General features: G+C 44.8%; 1 protein-coding gene across 1 annotated transcript in view; it reads right to left on the bottom strand.

The window, feature by feature from the left end:
• The window catches only part of RhoGEF2 (Rho guanine nucleotide exchange factor 2), a 215,542-nt gene continuing 194,394 nt past the window's right edge, over positions 1-21,148 (bottom strand). Inside the window, 19 exon segments of the mRNA XM_074109517.1 lie at positions 1-77; positions 438-496; positions 942-1,119; positions 1,322-1,471; positions 2,406-2,552; positions 3,416-3,505; positions 4,381-4,521; positions 5,219-5,441; positions 5,444-5,789; positions 6,455-6,629; positions 7,273-7,379; positions 8,357-8,470; positions 9,930-10,042; positions 10,705-10,855; positions 12,574-12,738; positions 13,361-13,545; positions 14,188-14,429; positions 15,074-15,202; positions 15,477-15,580. Of these exon segments, the coding sequence (XP_073965618.1) occupies positions 478-496; positions 942-1,119; positions 1,322-1,471; positions 2,406-2,552; positions 3,416-3,505; positions 4,381-4,521; positions 5,219-5,441; positions 5,444-5,789; positions 6,455-6,629; positions 7,273-7,379; positions 8,357-8,470; positions 9,930-10,042; positions 10,705-10,855; positions 12,574-12,738; positions 13,361-13,545; positions 14,188-14,429; positions 15,074-15,202; positions 15,477-15,580 (2,779 nt within the window). The 3' untranslated portion in view covers positions 1-77; positions 438-477.

The following is a 21,148-nucleotide window of genomic DNA, read 5'->3' as shown; positions in this document are numbered from 1 at the left end:
CGGGGCCAGCCATTTGCTTCGTGTCAGTCCGGAGTCTAGTGCGCTTATGCAGATCACCCGCCGTTACTCGGTTGGTCCTAGTCACAAATGATTATTGTTAGTCGATATAATGAACAAAATAGACCAGATCTGATCAGAGTAGAAAAATAAATAAATAAAATAAATAAATATCATGGGACACTTGACACCAATTGACCTAGTCCCAAACTAAGCAAAGCTTGTACTATGGATACTAGGCAACGGATAAACATACTTATATAGATAAATACATACTTAAATACATATTAAACATCCAAGACCCGAGAACAAACATTCGTGTTATTCACACAAATATCTGCCCCGGCCGGGATTCGAACCCAGGACCTCAAGCTTCGTAGTCAGGTGCTCTAACCACTTAGCATCCGGTCCGGTCGTCACGTCAAATAAATGAGCATTACCTGTAGCGCTTGGTCCACAATGTCGGCGGGGTAAGAGGGCTCATCTGCCGTCTGGTATTCTGGAAACGAGAGGCACATGTAATTATTTAATTATAATGTTATTATAATTGTAATTTATAATTGTTTTCCAATAAATATGTGGCTGCTTTTATTAATACGGTAAAAAGTATAATTAACTCTTCCTACAAATATTAGTACTAACAGGTTGATGATTTACAGCTGTAAAAATATTGACGGTGAAATCATTTGAAATACAAGCTTCTTGCTGAATATTTATGGTATCGTAGTAGATTACGAGCGCATGCTGGTCACCTGATGGTAAGTGATCGAACACCGCCGCCCATGGACACCTACAGCATTATTAGGACAGCGGGTGCCTTGCCGGCCTGCCTGAAAGTGAGGGGGGGGGGCTCTGTTCCGAATGTGAATTCGGACATGTCCGAAGGGTTCCGTCCCGCGAGTCAGGGCTGGGCCTCATGCAGGCAGCAGTAAGGGGTCACTCACTGGTGGCGGCGGCCCTCAGCGCCGCGTTGGCGTCCCTCAGCGCGGGCAGCGCGCGCCGCATGTCGCGGCGGGAGCCCTCTATGGCGGGAGGGCCGCGAGCAAGCGAGACAGCGTGCGCTGCAGCCCGCCGTGCAGCGGCACCAGCTGCGCGCCAGCGACGCCGAACTCAAGTTGCTCTCTGCAACACAACATTTATGTTAGTATATTTGACAGAAATGTCATTCGAGCCGCCTAACATCATAGCGACAAAAGTATAAACATCAATAATAAGAAACGTCCGATGTATTGTTGCCTCCATAATCCCGTATATTAAGACCTGTACTTGAATAGACATGAGTCATAATGTGCAATAAATAATTAGATAAGTGCTGAGTGCTGACCCAGAGCGTCCTCGGCGCTGGGCTCCAGCTGCAGCTCGGTCAACATGTCGAAGGACGTCTCTTTCTCGAGCGTCGAGATGGTCTCGAGCACCGAGAACGAATCCGAGAGCCGCGACGGCGACGCTTCGGGCGACGCGCGCGAGGGGGAATCTGCAAGAGAGAAGGACCAAATGTTTTATTGTTCTATTCGAAAACAATCGACGTCAGCAAGAGCAAGCAGTTTGAATTCCACGACGCGTTTTTCATCGGACGGCGTAGTTTAATTTCCTTGCTGTGCTTGCGATTATGCTTTAGAATCCCTCGCTTCGCTCTGATTAAAATAAGATTTTGGTAAAAAAAACATTTTTAATACAAGTTTTTTTTGCTGACTATACTTTTTATCGACTTTACTTGCATTGTCACTCAAACTACATTTGCATACCAAATTTCAAGTCGATGCCATTAACAGCTGAAGAGTTCCGTCCTGCGGAGACGATCCCGGCCGAACTACCGGGATGACACTACCAGACTATTGTACTATCACGCAACTTGCAATAGGTATATGCCATATTTCAACTCAATCCGACTACAGGAAGTTGGTCGAATTAAACTTGCAAGATTTTACTACAGCCAGACAGACAACGGGACAGGTGAAACTAAATAAGCTTGTAAAATAGCGCGTATGTAACAAGATCATATTATTATTTCTCTTCTACTGCACAGTCTAGCGTATGGTGTAGCGGCACATTGCGTTGTGGTTGTAGCGGCACGTTGCGTGTGGTGTAGCGGCACGTTGCGTGTGGTGTAGCGGCACGTTGCGTGTGGTGTAGCGGCACGTTGCGTGTGGTGTAGCGGCACGTTGCGTGTGGTGTAGCGGCACGTTGCGTTGTGGTGTAGCGGCACGTTGCGTGTGGTGTAGCGGCACGTTGCGTGTGGTGTAGCGGCACGTTGCGTGTGGTGTAGCGGCACGTTGCGTGTGGTGTAGCGGCACGTTGCGTGTGGTGTAGCGGCACGTTGCGTGTGGTGTAGCGGCACGTTGCGTGTGGTGTAGCGGAACGTTGCGTGTGGTGTAGCGGCACGTTGCGTGTGGTGTAGCGGGACGTACCAGGGTCCTGGTGCCTGAGGGTGGAGGAGCGCTGCAGCGCGGCCGCGGGCTGGCGGCACGAGTCGCAGCGGCCGCGCGCGCGCGCCGCCACGCAGGCAGCCTCGTTCACTGTGAGGGCGCGCGCCAATGACTCCGTCAACTGGTTCGCTGTAATACAATACGACATTAATACCACATTTTACATTCAAACATTTTTACATTTTACATTTTGTTATTGACTTGAGTGACTCCTCATTCTTTTGTTGAAGCGCCCTATTGGCAACTATTTGGCAACAAAAATTGCCAAATCACTAACAGTTAATTACTCTGCATCTTTCCAACCAAATGTGCATCCAGATCATCTTGCTGTCTTCCTCTTACGCTAATTTAACTGCTGATAACGCGAAGGTCGCGGGTTCGTTCCCCTCATGGGCCACCAAATTATGTATTTGATACATAGTGGAGCTTTGATTGAAAACTCACACTAATTTTAATAACAGCTTTAATCGACAGATTTACAAAAGCGTCTTAAAGCTTATAGCTTGTCTAATGTGTCACTGCTGTTATAAATGAATTATTTTCTTTCTTTCTTTCTAAAGTTGCAGTAATAGGAATGAAGCCGGTAGACCTACAAAAGCGATGTCTTTAAGAGGTAACGCCTATTGACACACGTACAACTAACTAATACATTCTTGCAAATAAATTTGTGATTTATGATTTATGATTTATAGCAAAATTACATGAAAAGTATGAAAACAGAGCTGAAGAAGTAGGAGTATAATCCAGCGCCGTAACAATCCCTACTAATATTATAAATGCGAAAGTAACTCTGTCTGTCTGTCTGTCTGTCTGTCTGTTACCCTTTCACGTCGAAACCACTGAACCGATTTTGATGAAATTTGGTATATAGGTAGTTTGAACCCAAGGATCAACATAGGATACCTTTTATTCCGGTAGAGGGCGCCACCGCGCGATAACCTAGATCCGCGCAGACGTAGTCGCGGGCATAAGCTAGTAATGAATAAACAAACCTTGCGTGAGAGCGGCGAGCAGCAGCGTGTGCACTTCGGAAGGCTCCTCTGTGCTGGCGCTCCTTTGCAGCCGGAGTTCTCCCGACGTATCTGTTAAAGTAACAGCATTCATCAGCATGGATTTTTTTAAATTACCCTCCTCCGCGGTGTAAAAATCTGTCTAACTACAGCATCAATTTTTTATTTTCAAAATTGATGGAAAAAAAATTCAGGTCGTCACTCATTTTTTTTTTATAAAAAGATTGTTACCAAAATTGGCTAAGACACCTCATTACCATTAGGTTATCGTTTGTAGGAAAACACTACACTAGTATAGCTTAAGTTTGATAGCCGCCGTGATATGGCTATGGAATTAAATCTATCGCCAAAATGAAGAAGCTTGGAAATATACCCACGATATTGAAAAAAAAAACCGGATTATTTCAGTTTTTTACCATAAAAACATGAAAAGGTACCGGAATTAAACATTGCAATTTATGTCGAGCTAAGGTCGATTTAAGACGTAAGTTATCCGGTAAAACATCATTTAATATGCGTAAGTCTCACTAGTAGTACATGTTCAAAACCTAACCAACAAAAAGTTGAAAAACCTCTTTGTCACTTTAAAGTTCAATATCTCAAGAACGGCTAAACCGATTTTGATGAAACATATCTAAGAACCATCGCTAGAAAACCTGCTTTCAAATAAAAAACCGGCATTCAAATCGGTGCACCCGTTTAAGAGCTACGGCGCCACAGACACATAGCGGTCAAACTTACAACACCCCTCTTTTTGCGTCGGGGTTAAAAATATACCCCCTTATTCATAAATCTTAACAAGCCTATGTTAACTAACAAATACTTTGTCCCTTTCTAACAAATACAAATGTCGAAGTGACAGATAAGGACAAACGATATTTAGCGGCATTTTAACTAAAATAGGTTTGATTGTCGTTTATGAATAAGGGGGTTAGTGTCGTACTGACCGCAATCCCCGAGGGCCTCAGCGACGGCGAGGTCGGCGACCTGCGCGTGGCTGCCGGCGGGCACTCCGAGCAGCTCCCCCACCACGGCGCTCTTGGCGACCAGCGCGCGCTGTATCGCAGAGTCCAGCCGGCGGAGTTGCTCTGGAATATAAACACCATTACTGTTATGTTATCTGGGACGAGGAGGAAGATGAAAGCAGCTTTTCAGTTGTTTCTAATCTAACTTTAAGGTTGAAGATGGTGGGTTGATGATGCTGATGCTGATGCGGGGTATAGAACTACCCATTAATAGTACGACTTTCATAAGATGCGAGCCGATGATGATGATGTTGCGCGGCGTTGGCCCTCGGCGGGCTGATGGTGACCAGCGCCTGCGGCTCCAGCGCGCGCGATGCTGTCATTGCCTACCTCTTGGCGTGAAGGCCCGCTCGGCCAGCTGCGCGGCGTTGGCCCTCGGCGGGCTGATGGTGACCAGCGCCTGCGGCTCCAGCGCGCGCGATGCTGTCATTGGCCTACCTCTTGGCGTGAAGGCCCGCTCGGCCAGCTGCGCGGCGTTGGCCTCGGCGGGCTGATGGTGACCAGCGCCTGCGGCCCCAGCGCGCGCGATGCTGTCATTGGCCTACCTCTTGGCGTGAAGGCCCGCTCGGCCAGCTGCGCGGCGTTGGCCCTCGGCGGGCTGATGGTGACCAGCGCCTGCGGCTCCAGCGCGCGCGATGCTGTCATTGGCCTACCTCTTGGCGTGAAGGCCCGCTCGGCCAGCTGCGCGGCGTTGGCCCTCGGCGGGCTGATGGTGACCAGCGCCTGCGCCCCAGCGCGCGCGATGCTGTCATTGGCCTACCTCTTGGCGTGAAGGCGCGCTCCGCCAGCTGCGCGGCGTTGGCCCTCGGCGGGCTGATGGTGACCAGCGCCTGCGGCTCCAGCGCGCGCGATGCTGTCATTGGCCTACCTCTTGGCGTGAAGGCCCGCTCGGCCAGCTGCGCGGCGTTGGCCCTCGGCGGGCTGATGGTGACCAGCGCCTGCGGCTCCAGCGCGCGCGATGCTGTCATTGGCCTACCTCTTGGCGTGAGGCCCGCTCGGCCAGCTGCGCGGCGTTGGCCCTCGGCGGGCTGATGGTGACCAGCGCCTGCGGCTCCAGCGCGCGCGATGCTGTCATTGGCCTACCTCTTGGCGTGAAGGCGCGCTCCGCCAGCTGCGCGGCGTTGGCCCTCGGCGGGCTGATGGTGACCAGCGCCTGCGGCTCCAGCGCGCGCGATGCTGTCATTGGCCTACCTCTTGGCGTGAAGGCGCGCTCCGCCAGCTGCGCGGCGTTGGCCCTCGGCGGGCTGATGGTGACCAGCGCCTGCGGCTCCAGCGCGCGCGGCGGCGGCGCCGAGTGCGTCGAGATGCGCGACAGCGTCGGCCGGCGCGCCCTGAGGAGACACAACAGCGTTTATGGCCACCCGACACGTGACATATCCACCAGAGACGTCAATATACGCGACAGACGTCTATATCCACCCGAGACGTATGCATCCACCCGACACGTGTATCCACCGAGACGTTGAATTCTGTTTTTTTTTTATATCCACCCAAGATGTATTAAATGCACCCTAAATGTGTAAATCCATCCGAGACGGGTATATCAACCCCGAGACATCTATACTCAGCGGCACAAAATTTGGCCCACCCTTCATACAAAATTACCGATTCTGCATACATTTGAGGGCCCGATTATTTGCCGCTCAGTATATATCCACCCGAGATGTCTATATTCATTCGAAACGTGTATATCTATCTATCCACCTAAGACGTCTACATTCACCCACGCAGGCGAGGATTGGTAGCTACGTCGAGAGTAAAATTAGTTTTATAACAAGTTATACATCCGTTTTTCACTTCAATTGCAAAAAAATCATAGAGCAACAAAGAGAAACAAACATTAATTTAATAGATACCTATTATTTTACTAATTTTCTTAACATAAAACACGAATTAATAAAAAAAACTTTCTGTACACATAAGAAACAACAAGACATGATTGACCTCCACCCCTCCTAATCATCTAACAAATAAACAGCTCCAACAGGCAACTCACACATGCTTATCCTCTCTCTCCAGCAGCTCGTCCTTCTTGTCGTCTTCTGCGTCCCGCTCGGGCGCTATCTCCGTCTCCCTCGCGCGGTCGGCGCTGGGCTCGCGCCGCTCCGGCTCGCGCGGCTCGGGCGCGGACTTTTCGGACGCGTCCGACGGGTTCCGGGATACGTTTATACCTGGGAAGGAATTGAGTACGTATGGAAAACATTTAGGTGCGGCAATAGACGACGTATTATAATTATTATCCTGAACAATATATAATAAAAGACGGCCAAGTGCGAGTCACACTCGCGCACGAAGGGTTCCGTACCATTATCTATACAAAGTATACTATACAAGTGATTATACAGTTAAAGATTCTGTGAATATTTCAAGCGTCTAATATCAAGCAAAAAAAACGGCAAAAAAATCATGCCCCTCTTAAATACTTATTTTTTTTTTAGTATTTGTTGTTATAGCGGCCACACACATAATCTATGAAAATTTCAAGTGTCTAACTATAACGGCTCAAATGATAAAGTCCTGTGACAGACGGACGGACAGACAGACTGCGCAGTCTCAGTAATAGGGTTCAAATGTTGAAATAGGGGTTAATCACGGTCACTCGCAGTTTTACGTAAAAAAAAGATGCGTTGCCAACCTAGAGGTCTAAAATGGGATACCTAAAGTGGCAGTAATTTCACCGGCTGTCTTACTCTCCACGCCGAAACACAACAGTGCAAGCACTGCTGCTTCACGGCAGGATTAGCCAGCAAGATGGTGGTAGCAATCCGGGCGGACCTTGCACCTGCAGCTGGTGTTACCCGTAACCATCATTACCAGAGTCGTCAGTGGAGCGGCTGGCGGAGTGCTGGTGCGCGGGGGTCGGGGCCGGCTTCTGCTCCGCCAGTTTGGCCAGAGGACACTCCTGGATGTTCTTCACCCAGCTGGAACGGAAATTACGAAAGTTAAAAAAAAGTTACCCGTGTGGTGTCGGGTTAGAATTACACCTCTCCATTTCTTCTGTGGATATCATAAGAGGGGACAAAGATATAGGTTAAGGTATACCGTAGGCGACAGGCTGCCAACCTGTCACTATTGTACCGTTTTTGTCAAACTTTAAACCTAACATTGCTAAAGGTGGCTCCAAGGCGGTAACGTTTCGTGTGCCCTGCCTACCCCATTTGGGAATACAGGCGTGATGTTTGTGCGTGTAAAAAAAAGTTTTTTTAATGTATTTTTTTACAAGAGGGGACAGATAAGCATACGGGTCGCCTGATAGGAAGCTATCACCGTCACCCATGGACACCCGCAGGTGCGTTGCCGGCCCTTTGAAAAGTTGATAAACTCGTTTCTTTTAAAGATCCCTAAGTTGTACCTCCTCGAATGCAATCCCAGGAAGCTCATTCACAGTTTTGTCGTGCGTGGGAAAAAGTGCTGCTTAACCCATTTCCAGGCACTGCAAATTTAGGTGTGCTACCACAAAATAAATCCTAGTTTTATGTTGTTTACCTGTGAGAGATTAATTTAAAAACGAATAATATTTTTAACGAATTCAAATGATTTTGTACCATATTGTATACTTGGTAAGGTCAAATATCTGTGTACATTTATGTGGTTGCTATATGCAATGCACTATGCCTAGAAAAGGATTAAAGCGGATAGTACATATTACGCAACAGCGGACGTAAATATTACGATTTATAACATATAAAAATACGAATAAAAACATTGCAAGTTGAATAAAAGCTGATGCAGGTCCGAGGCTCATCAGGAGCAACCGATAATATTTTTTAACCGAGTTCAAAAAAGGAGGAGGTCATCAATGGATCACATTTTTTTTAATGTCAGCCCCAATGTTTGAAATATCAAACTTTTGAAAGCCGTAACGAGTCCGACTCGCTCTTGGCAGTTTGATACTCACGTGGCGTATTCGGCCGCCGTGTTGGTCGACAGTTCGTGCATCTGCACGCCGTTGATATTCATCAGGAAGAAGGTGTTGCGCGCCGCCGCGTTCGGCCGGAATAGAACCTTGTCCCTGTACAGATAAGGCGCTAATTAGATCGTGCGGTTTGTTGATAATGTTGTTTTGCTGTCAATTTGGTCACAAATCACAGTCACATCGTCAGTATATTTAGTATAGTGGTTATACTTGGGTTTGCGTGATTTGTGTGTTCTTACAGTGTGACGGTAGAGTAGCTGCATACACTTTTGTTGTATAGAAATAGAAATAATATTTATTCACTTGAATAGCGGTTACAGAGAGATGTTCGGTTAGTACACATAAAAAACATAACCCTCCTTCGGGCAGTCGGGTAAAAATGAGTATGGTTTATATCAATCCAATTTATATAAAGCGTAAACAAACCGATTTTATCTAAACTCTTGTATAAACACCCATTGGATCGAATCAATAACACATTCATCTATAATTCGTGTCTTTTTATTAGACGTATAATCACCAAAAATGTTTCATCAAAATTCACTTGCTTTCAATATTTAATTTTCATTTGAAAAGTTCGTCAAAATATGACGTTATTTCTTGAATGTAACATGGGTATTATTCTTTAGTAGCATAGACTAGCGTTATGGAGGAAAATGTTGACGTATTGCTAATGCGTAGCATAGACTAGCGTAGAGATGGAGGAAAATTTGACATTGTAAAAATCGATTAATGCTCAATTTAATAAGCTATTTTTATTTACTTACGTTAAAATAAAAAAAATGGTTACTGCTTTTATAATTGAATAAACAGTCTTTGAAATTAAACCAAGTAAATATTGTAAATAATAAAATAGATAAAAATATTTATATCTATTCAATTAATAAATGAATCGATTTACTGAACAGATTAATTATTTTCCACTAGGTTCTACGTTTTACATCAATAAATGTCTATGGTCGAGTAAATGGCGTCTTTGTTTACACTTTTCATAAATTGGATTGAAATACAATATAGTATGTTCAGCGCTCTTGCCGGCATCACCAGCATGTGAATATAAAGGTTGAAATTTCATTTCACGCAATAATGAACGATACTAAAAATTAGGCTAAGCAACTTATAATATTAAATAATTTAAGAAGATTTGAAATTACTAACAGACACATATATTTATAATACTATTAGTTTTTGCCCGCGGTTTCGCCCGCGTGGAATGCGGTTATCGCGCGCTGTTCCCTCGGTTTTTCCGGGATAAAAAGTAGCCTACGTCACTCTCTGCCCCATAAACTATCTTTATGCCAAAAATCACGTCGATCCGTCGCTCCGTTTCGACGTGAAAGACGGACAAACATACAAATACACACACTTTCGCATTTATAATATTAGTTTGGATTACTAACATAAGCCCATACACTAACAATTTTATGGATAATTATCTGGAAATATGCTATTATTATTATCATTATTATTATTATTTAGAAATAGGCATAGGCGTGGGTATCGTGGTATAGTGTCGCAGGTGAGTAAAGCAATAGTGTAAGAGGCGAGTGGTTACCATCTGACGAGCGGCGAGAGCGGCGCCTGCTGGCTGGGCGCGGGGATCGGCCGCAGCACGAACTTGTCGCCCTCCCGCTGGAGCAGCACCAGCACGTCCGTCAGCATCAGCGCCTGCGCACACACACACACACGTTACAAACACACACACACACACACGGGCTTCACTAAACACCCGCAACGTCCTCTACAACGACCGCTGAAACTGCCGTTCCACTAACATGATAACGTTAACGCTTGTGTTAAATTGTGGTCGCAATTGTACATAAGACAACTTACCACAAACGGTACGGGAAAAACTTGTCGGTAATTATTGGCTTTTGGATTATCATGCCGGTATTTATCAGATCAGGAATGTTAAAGGCGGTATTCGAGGTTTTTTTTTCGACTGGATGGCAAACGAGCAAGTGGGTCTCCTGATGGTAAGAGATCACCACCGCCCATAAACATCTGCAGCACCAGCGGTATTGCAGATGCGTTGCCAACCTAGAGTGCCAGTAATTTCACCGGCTGTCTTACTCACCACGCCGAAACACAACAGTGCAAGCACTGCTGCTTCACGGCAGGATTAGCGAGCAAGATGGTGGTAGCCATCCGGGCGGACCTTGCACAAGGTCCTACCACCTGCAACCGCCTGTACCGCCTGCCTGATATTGCGTGACCGGAATTTACCGCGCTATTTGGACGCGTTGTTATTCCGAAGTCATTCGGGCTTCTAAATATGAGGTGGGCATCTGGGCATTGTGTTGTGGGGTGAAGTGAGGTCGGTAAGGTACCAGCACGTTGACGCGCTTGTTCCCGTCGTGGCGGAGCGCCAGTTCCCCCTCCATGCGCAGCCCGCGCGCCGCGAGGTCCAGCCGCCGCAGCTCGTCCCACTCGCCGCCGCCGCCCGCGCGCACCTCCAACTTGTTCTGGATCGCACGCAATCTGACAACACAACAAAAATTTGAGTAAAACACCAACTATAATAACAAAAAATCTCCTCCTATTTCTCATTTATCCAGTAAACAGGCCTTCACCAATTTTGGTTCCGGGCCAGCACTATGTTAACTCATCCCTAAACATTGACACCAGTTTGTATGGGCGTGTACACGGAATATCGGGTCGGTATTTTCGTGCCGGTAAATAGTGTCACCCGAATATACATTTTTCTTTGGTATTACTGTCACGAATAATTATTTTCGTCAATGATACTGCAATGCCGCCTATATAACTGACACTAGCAAATTTGAGATAAAAATTGCTTCCAGTCAGATGCGGGGCATTGAGCACCGAGGAGGGGTTCAAATTGGTTCGCGAGAAACCTTGCAAGAATCACTGGGATCCACGGGCTGAACACCGAATAGCACTGTAATCAACCGTGTCGCGATGTGGTAATACGTCGAAGAGCCACTCCAAGTCGCGACGTGATTTTTTTGCTGCTTGATTCGGTAAATAAATGAATGCGACGTCACGTGACTCAATCACGCCTTTGTCACCTTAGTCAATGCACGGGCAGGGGTCGGCCAAAAGTGCGATGACGTCAACCACTCATAGGATGATTTTAGCATTTTTGTTTCATAAACAATTTCACTTATCATTTATCACCTCAACGATATGAAATTTATTTTATTCACTGAATTCCATTGATTTATTTACGATTATTTTGTTACTTCATTAATGCTTCTTTGTTACTACATGTCACACGGAAGTTTAAATAAAAACATCATCTTGTGTGCAAGATTACGTCATTTTTACGTCATCCGCACTTTTTGTCCGACCCCTGGTTACGGGGCATTGCAGTATTTGTCATATCATCAACGTATACCGTATACCGTATACCTGTGCTCGTTCTCGGCCGTCCTGATGGCAGTGTCGACACTCTGCAGCACGTCTTTGCCATATCATCAACGTATAGCTCCCGTCGTCCCTTCCGTGGCCTCACCTGTGCTCGTTCTCGGCCGTCCTGATGGCAGTGTCGACACTCTGCAGCACGTCTTTGCCATATCATCAACGTATAGCTCCCGTCGTCCCTTCCGTGGCCTCACCTGTGCTCGTTCTCGGCCGTCCTGATGGCAGTGTCGACACTCTGCAGCACGTCTTTGCCATATCATCAACGTATAGCTCCCGTCGTCCCTTCCGTGGCCTCACCTGTGCTCGTTCTCGGCCGTCCTGATGGCAGTGTCGACACTCTGCAGCACGTCTTTGCCATATCATCAACGTATAGCTCCCGTCGTCCCTTCCGTGGCCTCACCTGTGCTCGTTCTCGGCCGTCCTGATGGCAGTGTCGACACTCTGCAGCACGTCTTTGCCATATCATCAACGTATAGCTCCCGTCGTCCCTTCCGTGGCCTCACCTGTGCTCGTTCTCGGCCGTCCTGATGGCAGTGTCGACACTCTGCAGCACGTCTTTGCCATATCATCAACGTATAGCTCCCGTCGTCCCTTCCGTGGCCTCACCTGTGCTCGTTCTCGGCCGTCCTGATGGCAGTGTCGACACTCTGCAGCACGTCTTTGCCATATCATCAACGTATAGCTCCCGTCGTCCCTTCCGTGGCCTCACCTGTGCTCGTTCTCGGCCGTCCTGATGGCAGTGTCGACACTCTGCAGCACGTCTTTGCCATATCATCAACGTATAGCTCCCGTCGTCCCTTCCGTGGCCTCACCTGTGCTCGTTCTCGGCCGTCCTGATGGCAGTGTCGACACTCTGCAGCACGTCTTTGGCGGTGTCGTGCGCGCGCTTGAGCCGCGCGACGTCGTCGTCGCTGTCGGCGTCGGACTCGCACACCGTCTTCAGCACGCCTTCCAGTAACAGCTGGTATTTCGTGAGCCTGAAATAACAAACAATATCCTTAAAGTCTTCCGTCTGTACAAGTCCCGCTCCTGGGTGCAGGTGTCCTCTTAAAATGATAATGTTTCCCTTTTTTCTAGCTCCAACGCTGAATTCATGCTGATTGGGTAAGTTCACATGTGAATACTGATAAACTATGCTTGTACCCTACAACCATCCCCTCGCACGCCTTATTCCGCCAGCAGTCCTCACTTCTGAAACGCGCAAACCAGTAGACCCCGCAATAGGAGTCGTCGTCGTCGTCCCCCCTCCCCCTCCCGGTAGCTACTCGCGCGCCTTATTGGGCGTTTTTCCATCAGCCGGCCCAGAAATGCTAAGCAAAAATGTATGAAAATGTATGGGTCGCTTTTTCACTTAGCTTAGGCGTTGAGTCTTGCCAGCGCCGGCGCCGTTGCCGAGGTAGCAAGCTTCCCACTCGGTGCCGGCCCTTCAAAACTGGATTTTGTTTATGAATTATGCTGAAGTCCGTGTCAGTACTGTACCACTCATCGGGCGTAAACCGGCAACAACACCGGCGCAGTGGAAAAACGCCATGCCGGTGCCGTGCCGGTGCCGGGCCGGCTAATGGAAAATCAGTCAATAGATCCCTTAGGTGTTCTGACCTCTGCCACACGCAGGCCAGTAGGTCCCTCAGCTGCAGCCGCCCGCAGCGCGGCAGTTGTTCGCGCGCGGCCAGCAGCTGGTGCAGTTCCTTGCTCTTCCGGCGTCGCTCGCGGAGCGTCTCCAGCGCCATGCGTTGTCCGCGGCAGAAGCGCGAGAGACAGCCCGCGTACCCGGAGTCTCCGAGCTGGACAAAAACTTTCCATTAGCACCCGAAATGCTCAGAATCCAAAACATATCAGGCCGTTACAGTTTGTAATTATTCACGGTTAATATCAGACATCTGCTGCAGGATAGACATGATGATGGAGTCTACCTGTGACCATGGATGCGACAAGGCCACGGTATCCGAAACATATCAGACCGTTCCAGTATTAATGGTTCACGGTTCATAATATCAGACATATGTGTTCCAAGATGGGCATGATGATGGAGTCTACCCATAATCATAATGAATGCAACTGCGTCGAAATATCAGGAGATCATTACGGTAATCAGGGTCTACGTCCCGTAGCATATATGTCAAATATCGGATCGTGTCCCGACAACGCTCCTGAATCCTATTTTGTTAGGAGTCTCAAGAAGTTTCGAAAAGTTTGTGCACCTTTTCAGGATCAAAAAACACTGCTCACCGATAAAAAGTAAACAAAACTATGTTCAGGAGAGAAATTCTTCAAAGACCTGAACACACCGAATAGGATATACATCAGAACCCTTATAATCTTAAAGCAGACTGCATAATTCTTTACCCAAATTAGATTAACACTGTTGTGTAGCACACAAGCTCTTCAAAGAACTACATCTTCAGCAACACCACAATCCAACTCACCGTGTTCAACATAGCATCGGCAACCGGCCGTATCCCCACGATGGGACTCGTGGTGTCATTCCTCAGCGCTCTCAGATCAGCGTAGAGCTTGACGTGTCGCTCCCTCACTCCGGGCAGGTTGGGGAACAGCGCCCTTAGCTCGTCAGCTGGCAGCAGCGCCGGCTGCCGCTCCAGCGGCCGGAGGAAGTCCACGCTGAGGACCTTCAGCCAGCGGACGTGGGAACCCTCCGATACTATCAGTTCTGTTGAGGAAAGACCAGAGACCTTATTGTCTATAACAGTTGGAATCACACAATTCATAATTGTTTTTCCACTTATTCTTTAGAGTAGAAAGAGATAGTAGATGCGTTCACGAGTGCCCGGGGATTACACAATAAAGACGGCCACAGTTATGGTTGTTTGTTGTAGTGGCGCATGCGTAGTATTCAGAATTCAAACCGTTGCAAAAGGTAAACCATAAGAGCACCAAAGTTAGTCAGGTTAACGAAACCAGCAGCGTTGATATTGATAATGATAGACGACCGGATGGCCAAGTGGTTAGAGAACCTGACTACGAAGCTTGAGGTCCCGGATTCGATTCCCGGCCGGTGAAAATATTAGTATGAATAATACGAATGTTTGTTCTCGGGTCTTGGATGTTTAATATGTATTTAAGTGTGTATTTATCTATTTATCCGTTGCCTAGTATCCATAGTAAAAGCTTTGCTTAGTTTGGATCTAGGTCAATTGGTGTCAAGTGTCCCATGATATTTATTTTCATTTTTTATTTATGATGACGAGGGCGTTTAAAAAAGACTAACGACACTTTACACGATCTAAAAACAGTTCCTTTGGGAAGCAGCAGCGTCAGAATACAACAAGAGCTGGGTAAATCAATTTGACTGACCGTGTATAACCTCCTGGCGTTTCCTCAGTCTCGCTGAGAGAAGCAGCGAGTCCAGAAGTTGCGGCGGCAAGCTGTCAGCCCAGACGGCCGCCAGAGGCTCCTCCTCCTCCGACCAGTCCGATTGGGAAGCTGTAAACAATGGGAGCAAGGTCACTGTTGGTATCATCGTTGTTCCAATAAAGGTCGTTTACATAGACGATTTAGTGCACTCATTGGACCCATAGAACTAACACTAGGAGAAATAAAAATATTCTTCTTCTAGCTTCGATATCGCCCCTTTAGTCAACTTGTTCGCTATAAAGGCGCCTTGCGCTTTTAGTCCGCATGAAATTTCTATTCCTATGGTGGCACCGCTATAGATAACCTCAGCTTCTAGGGCCTTCCAGCTGTGGCGTAAACTCACCCTGCTGATCGGGAGGCACGGAGGTGCTCTCATTGCTCCGGGATGACAGGCTCGAGCTGCTGGAACTGCCAGAAGGTGCCGTCGGCGCGCCGCCTTCCAGGTCACTGGAAATTACACGATACGTTGTTAGGACGCTGCAGTCTGAGATGTGAGAGAAAGATTCCCGGGAAACTTGCAAGGATAGACGTTGCTAAAGTATATCCCACATTGGCCTGCAGTGGGTCTATTTCAGGGTAGGCAGCTGGTAGTTTGCGTCTGCAGCAGCACGCCACCCTCCCGCAGCAGGGTCGGCAACACTAGTGCTGCCTACCCTCAATGCACGCCATAGCCCTCAAGTAAATTTTTGTGGAAAATGCAGGTAGAGTACGACATAACCTCGTAACGCCCAAGCTATTTTTAGGACATTTGTATTAGCGATTCAGCGCGCTTATTTAAGGACCTCGAGGCGATATTTCATTAATCTCATACGTTCACTTGGATCGGATTTGCAGTACTAAAAATACGACGTTGGGTCTTACGAGGATAAAACAGTAGAAATTAAACGAGGTTGGCTCTTTCTTCGCAACCGTATCAGCAACAATTTCGTAAACAACATTTTAGTTTCTTTTTCATCTGTTTTCTTTTGTTTTATGTCGTACTCTACCCGCGAAAAAGGGAAACATCTAAAAGGGGAATTCGTCAACTGTTCTGTAGGTTTTTCATGACGGTACTGATATTTAAGAGTATTTGTCATCATACTCGTACATATATAAGGTAGCCAAGACTGTCCCCTGTCTCTGAATACAATAGTCAGTTTCCTACAATATGGCGTCAACTTCAAAATTTCCTCTTCATAAACTTCAAACGCACAATGCACGCAGTCACCTGATTCCCAATCCACTTAGCAGCTAAATATAGTGATGATAAACGAGCACTATAACGGGGCAAAGGTCAATGACGAAGGAAGCGTGGCTCCAAACATCGGGCGGAAACGGGCGCGCGCGCGCATTTAGATCATTCATGAGTGTCCAACTCTCTCGTGCAAGAAGGTCGGTTGATGATCCACAAAACAGGCTACTGTTGCTGTCCACAAGTATTGTTATGAGGCATTACTTGTTTTACTAAATTCATTGCTAAAAATTTATAGAGTCAAAGCTTTTCGATGTACTCAATACTTATGTGTATTAGGAATTTTGTAGGGGATGGAGACTGCGAAGACTTTCAATGATATCCCGATATTCCAACACACCTACCAGGGTCAAGGTCATAGGTAGATCATTAAAGATTATTGCGGTCTATATCTCGTAGAAAATATATCTAAGATCTGTTTGATACTAATTAGTACATGTTTTACGATTACATTTTTTAAGTCGCTACCTACATAGTATTTCAAACTCAAAGTCAAAGATTTATTTGTTCAAAAAGCTGGTTACATGGTTAACAGGTGTTATGCCAACATTTGAAAGTTCACCACTTATTATTGACAGAGTGGTGATAACAACTTCTAAGAAAAGTAAAGTAGTGATGTCCCCTTGCTTTCCATAGGTACCACAATCCTGGAGTTGCAGAGTCATAGTTGTTTAGTCACAGTGCTGCACCCTTTATATCAAAGGCAGTATTATCAAAAGTGTGAAGGCTCACAATCGCATTCACTACCTCTTTCTACCGTTTGACAGAGACAAGTGCAAAGCTATTGTGATTCCGAGTGCGTCAGACATTATAGCCTCTGGTCCCTTAGCGGTCCTATTCTGAAACCGTGCACAACAACATTGTTACGTAGGCAGACTAAAACGTGTCACCATAAATGAACCTAGCCATTACGGAATCGCAATTATGAATCAATTTTGACATTTAATTTTCCACGTTTAATGGATGTTATGGGAAACCAGATCAAATGTTGACAGTACGGGTGTACAGGAATATTTTATAGCGCAAACATTCTCCGACTTTAGGGAAACATTGGGAGCTGCGCAGCTAACCTTTGGTACTTAACGCCTTTCATTAACCTCCAACGGTGACCTGGGGGAGGGGGGGGGGGGCGTCAGTAATTAAAAGCCGCCTACATGACCCGTGTAGCAGTTAACTTGCCTGGGTAGACTTTGCAAAATTTGGCAGTGTTTATGTCATTTGCTGATACTTTTTTGCATTCCGGTTTGTGTACATCTACGTACGAGTCTAGTCTAGTGATCAAAAGTACTTACACGTTGAATGTACTTTACATGATTATAACTCCTATTTGATGTAATAAAATAAAATCGTGTTCAATGTTCAAATTGCTTCGGGAATGTGCTTTTATGATCGGTTTTCTACATGGCGCCTAATAATCTTTAATAATATATAAAAATGAATCCCTTTTTCCCTTGGTCACGGCATCACGCGTGAACGGCTGGACCGATTTAGCTAATTCTTTTTTTGTTGTGTTTGCTGTTGTCAGGAGAAGGTTCTTAAAAAAGAAGATTTAGAAAATTAAAAAAAAAACTACACCCAGCTAGTTTCACAATAATTATCGTGACAGTATGTAAACTTTCGTCAAAAACAACACAATCGAATTTTTCACATTATTTTACACTATCTATTATTACAGTGCCAGAGATCATAATTATTTGACACGATGTTCTGATAATGATTATGCCACTGGACGACATTACACACTCGTGAGGTCATTTTGGCATATCTTTTTTTACGCTAATTGGCCTTATCTCTAGCAAAAGCTACATTTTGCCACACAGCGCTATTTGTCGGTCTTTAAACCTTCATTTCTAGCGGTATGCTGCAGCCCTTAAATACTCAACTTCTACGACTGAGAAGTTCGCAGCGCCGAATTGTAAACATTACATGATACACGTGCAACCAGTATAAGAATTTGCGTTTGTTCCATTGACATTTTAACGGGAAATAGGGCGAGACCGTTAATGACATAAACATGTACAATAGTGCGAGTGGCTTTGCGAAACTGTTAGTATTCTTTGTAGAATTCGTGATTCAGGCGTAGCTTTGCGGAGGTTTATATTGACGACTTTTTCTTGCCTATTCCACTACCACAAATGGAGCAGAAACATTATCTGTTTTGCAAAATATTCTGTACAAATTTACCATACTATTATATATTCAACAGACACCATAAATATAAATTTTCAACTCATTGGATACTAAAGTAGTCGAAATAATAGTACAAGTAGAAGTGGCCGAAAAACGGTTCGCAAATTTTGACACCACAATACAATTTTGCAATCTATTCACAGATAAAAACAAATATATATTAACAACGCAATTTACCACTATTTCGAACAAAGACTCCAGCACTCTCGTTAATTTGATTCCAGTTCAATCTTAACTCGAGATTCGGGGGAAAAATTGGAGCATCGCCTCACTAATTTCTTTTATCAACTTTTATTGTTAGGGAATCGGAACGAGTGTTCTTTTCGCGTGTTTTCTGTTTAAATATTATTGAGTTTTGACCGAAGCGATCGTCAGAAAATTGGTAAGAAAATACTCGCAAGATTATCGAACATTTCTGATCTTTAAAGGGGAAACAATTTTAGTCGCAAAGATTTTACAATGCGGAGGTCCATATCAATATACTACAACCTTTGAACCCTACTCTTTCTATTGCTATTCGCTTCTTTGCTGATTGCCGAGTAGAGTAAGAGTTTGTATTACCAAATTTAGGTAAACTTCGTAAATTTTCGAATAAACCTAATTCGAAACAAGGGGATCCGTTCACACAAACATCGAAACAAAGTCTCAAAATGAACTGCACTAACATGCAAATACTGAAATATTAACCTTAAATCGGTTCTCAAGTCGACCCACCAAATACTAAATAAGCAATCTTTCTCCAACCGAACAAAATCAAAACTATTTTTATACGGGTTAACCCCAATGATAGATTATCCCGGTCACCGTTTAATACAAGCTTTGCTTAGTTTGGGACTAGGTCAATTGGTGTCAAGTGTCCCGTGATATTTATTATTATTATATTTACCGTCTCCATCGACGTTGGGATATCACTAAACACAAGCCAAATTGAACCATTAGGTTACTGGCATGGTACAGCCAAGCAGAAATATCTCCGGGACGAGTTATCAGTACTAAAGGGCTACATGTATGTTTTACTTCTTTAGATTTTGGGATACTAAGTGAAGTTGGATCTACGGAAGAAGACGTAAAAAACTATCCTATATGGATACAGCGATTGCCGATGCATTTAATGCGAAATTATAACTCTATCGCGAATACGTAAACCGTCTGCCAAATTGCCTCTCTAACATAGCACTTAGCACAGCTGCCAGGAGCATTAGGCATGTTTGAAGAACCACTCTAGGTTCTTCAAATATTTTACTTTGTCTTCAAACTTAAGCCGCGACGATAGTGAAATGAAAATTTATGAAAGGTGCAGGTTTACAGGTGGTAGGACCGGTATACCTTTACTTGCCCGAATTTCATTTGCCCGAATTTCATGTGCTATAATATTCAATGCCTTCGATGTTAGGTATTTTTTTTATAGCAGACCGGATAATAAAGAAAATAGATTAGTAATAGAAAAAAGCAATTTTAATCAATAATCGTAATGTAAGTTGTTAATGACACTATTTAGTATGGCATTTGAATATTCTATTAAATAATATTATTGCACTTAATAATATGGAAAACAATACGTATTGCATTCGTATCATTATGGCATTTAATTTTCGGGAAAATAAGAATATATCAAATCAATTTTCTAGTAAACGAAACATTCGGGCAAATGAAGTTTCGGGCATATGAACTTCGGGCAAATTAAATTATAGCATATAACTTTCGGGCAAATAATAGATAACCTGATATTATGCCTGCAGACTGTACGAAGGGGAAAGTCGTGTAAATAACGACCTGCAGATCGGATTAGACGCGGAACTGATGGCCAATCAGCAGTTTGATGTATGGATTATTTTAGCTGCCAAAACATGCACAACAGACAAATGCGATTGAGCTAATAAAAACGTCTGGCAACGCGAAGAAAACATTAGTCACAAATGAAAAACCAAAGGTAATTTTATATGTTAACAAACATAATGAGTATTTGAAATCGGTCTACGAATATCTTAGACATTAAATAAGTACAATACTTGAAAAATTTTCGAAGCGGAAACATAAGGCTGAACATACGCAAATACACACAAGTAGAGACTGAACTATAGTATAGTATTGTTGTTACACATGTCGATTAGATATCAACTTAACTTAGACTCCGTTTAATTTAAGGTTTGAATTTACGGTCAAATTGTAACACACGTTTCTCGGTATTTCCAACACAAATGGACTAAAAATACCTAAAAATACATATATTAGTGGTTTTTGTTATGTTTTTATTATAGAAGTTAACATAATTTTATATAGTTTCGTTGTTTCATTTAAAAACGTGTGCTAATTTTACCTTTAAGTTTAAAATGTTAAAATAAATGAAGTATAGGTGTGATGCAATTTACTAGCGGCAGCAAGCATATAACCAACAAGACGGTAAAAATGGCCAACCAATTATGAAACTGGATGTTTATTATTCATGCATTCGAATGCGAAATCTAACAAGGCTATCCTTTACTCTGTAAACAATACTGGAAGACGCATAACAAACGGTCAGTACAGCCACGTGTGTCATCGACAGGCATTTGTTCCCACGACTTTAGGAACCAATGAAAGATCATCATCATCAT

The sequence above is a fragment of the Choristoneura fumiferana genome, chromosome 29 (assembly GCF_025370935.1).
Source record: "Choristoneura fumiferana chromosome 29, NRCan_CFum_1, whole genome shotgun sequence".
NCBI classification, from domain to species: Eukaryota; Metazoa; Arthropoda; class Insecta; order Lepidoptera; family Tortricidae; genus Choristoneura; species Choristoneura fumiferana.
The sequence above is the reverse complement of the archived record's forward strand: the minus strand, read 5'-3'. Positions and strand labels throughout refer to the sequence as shown.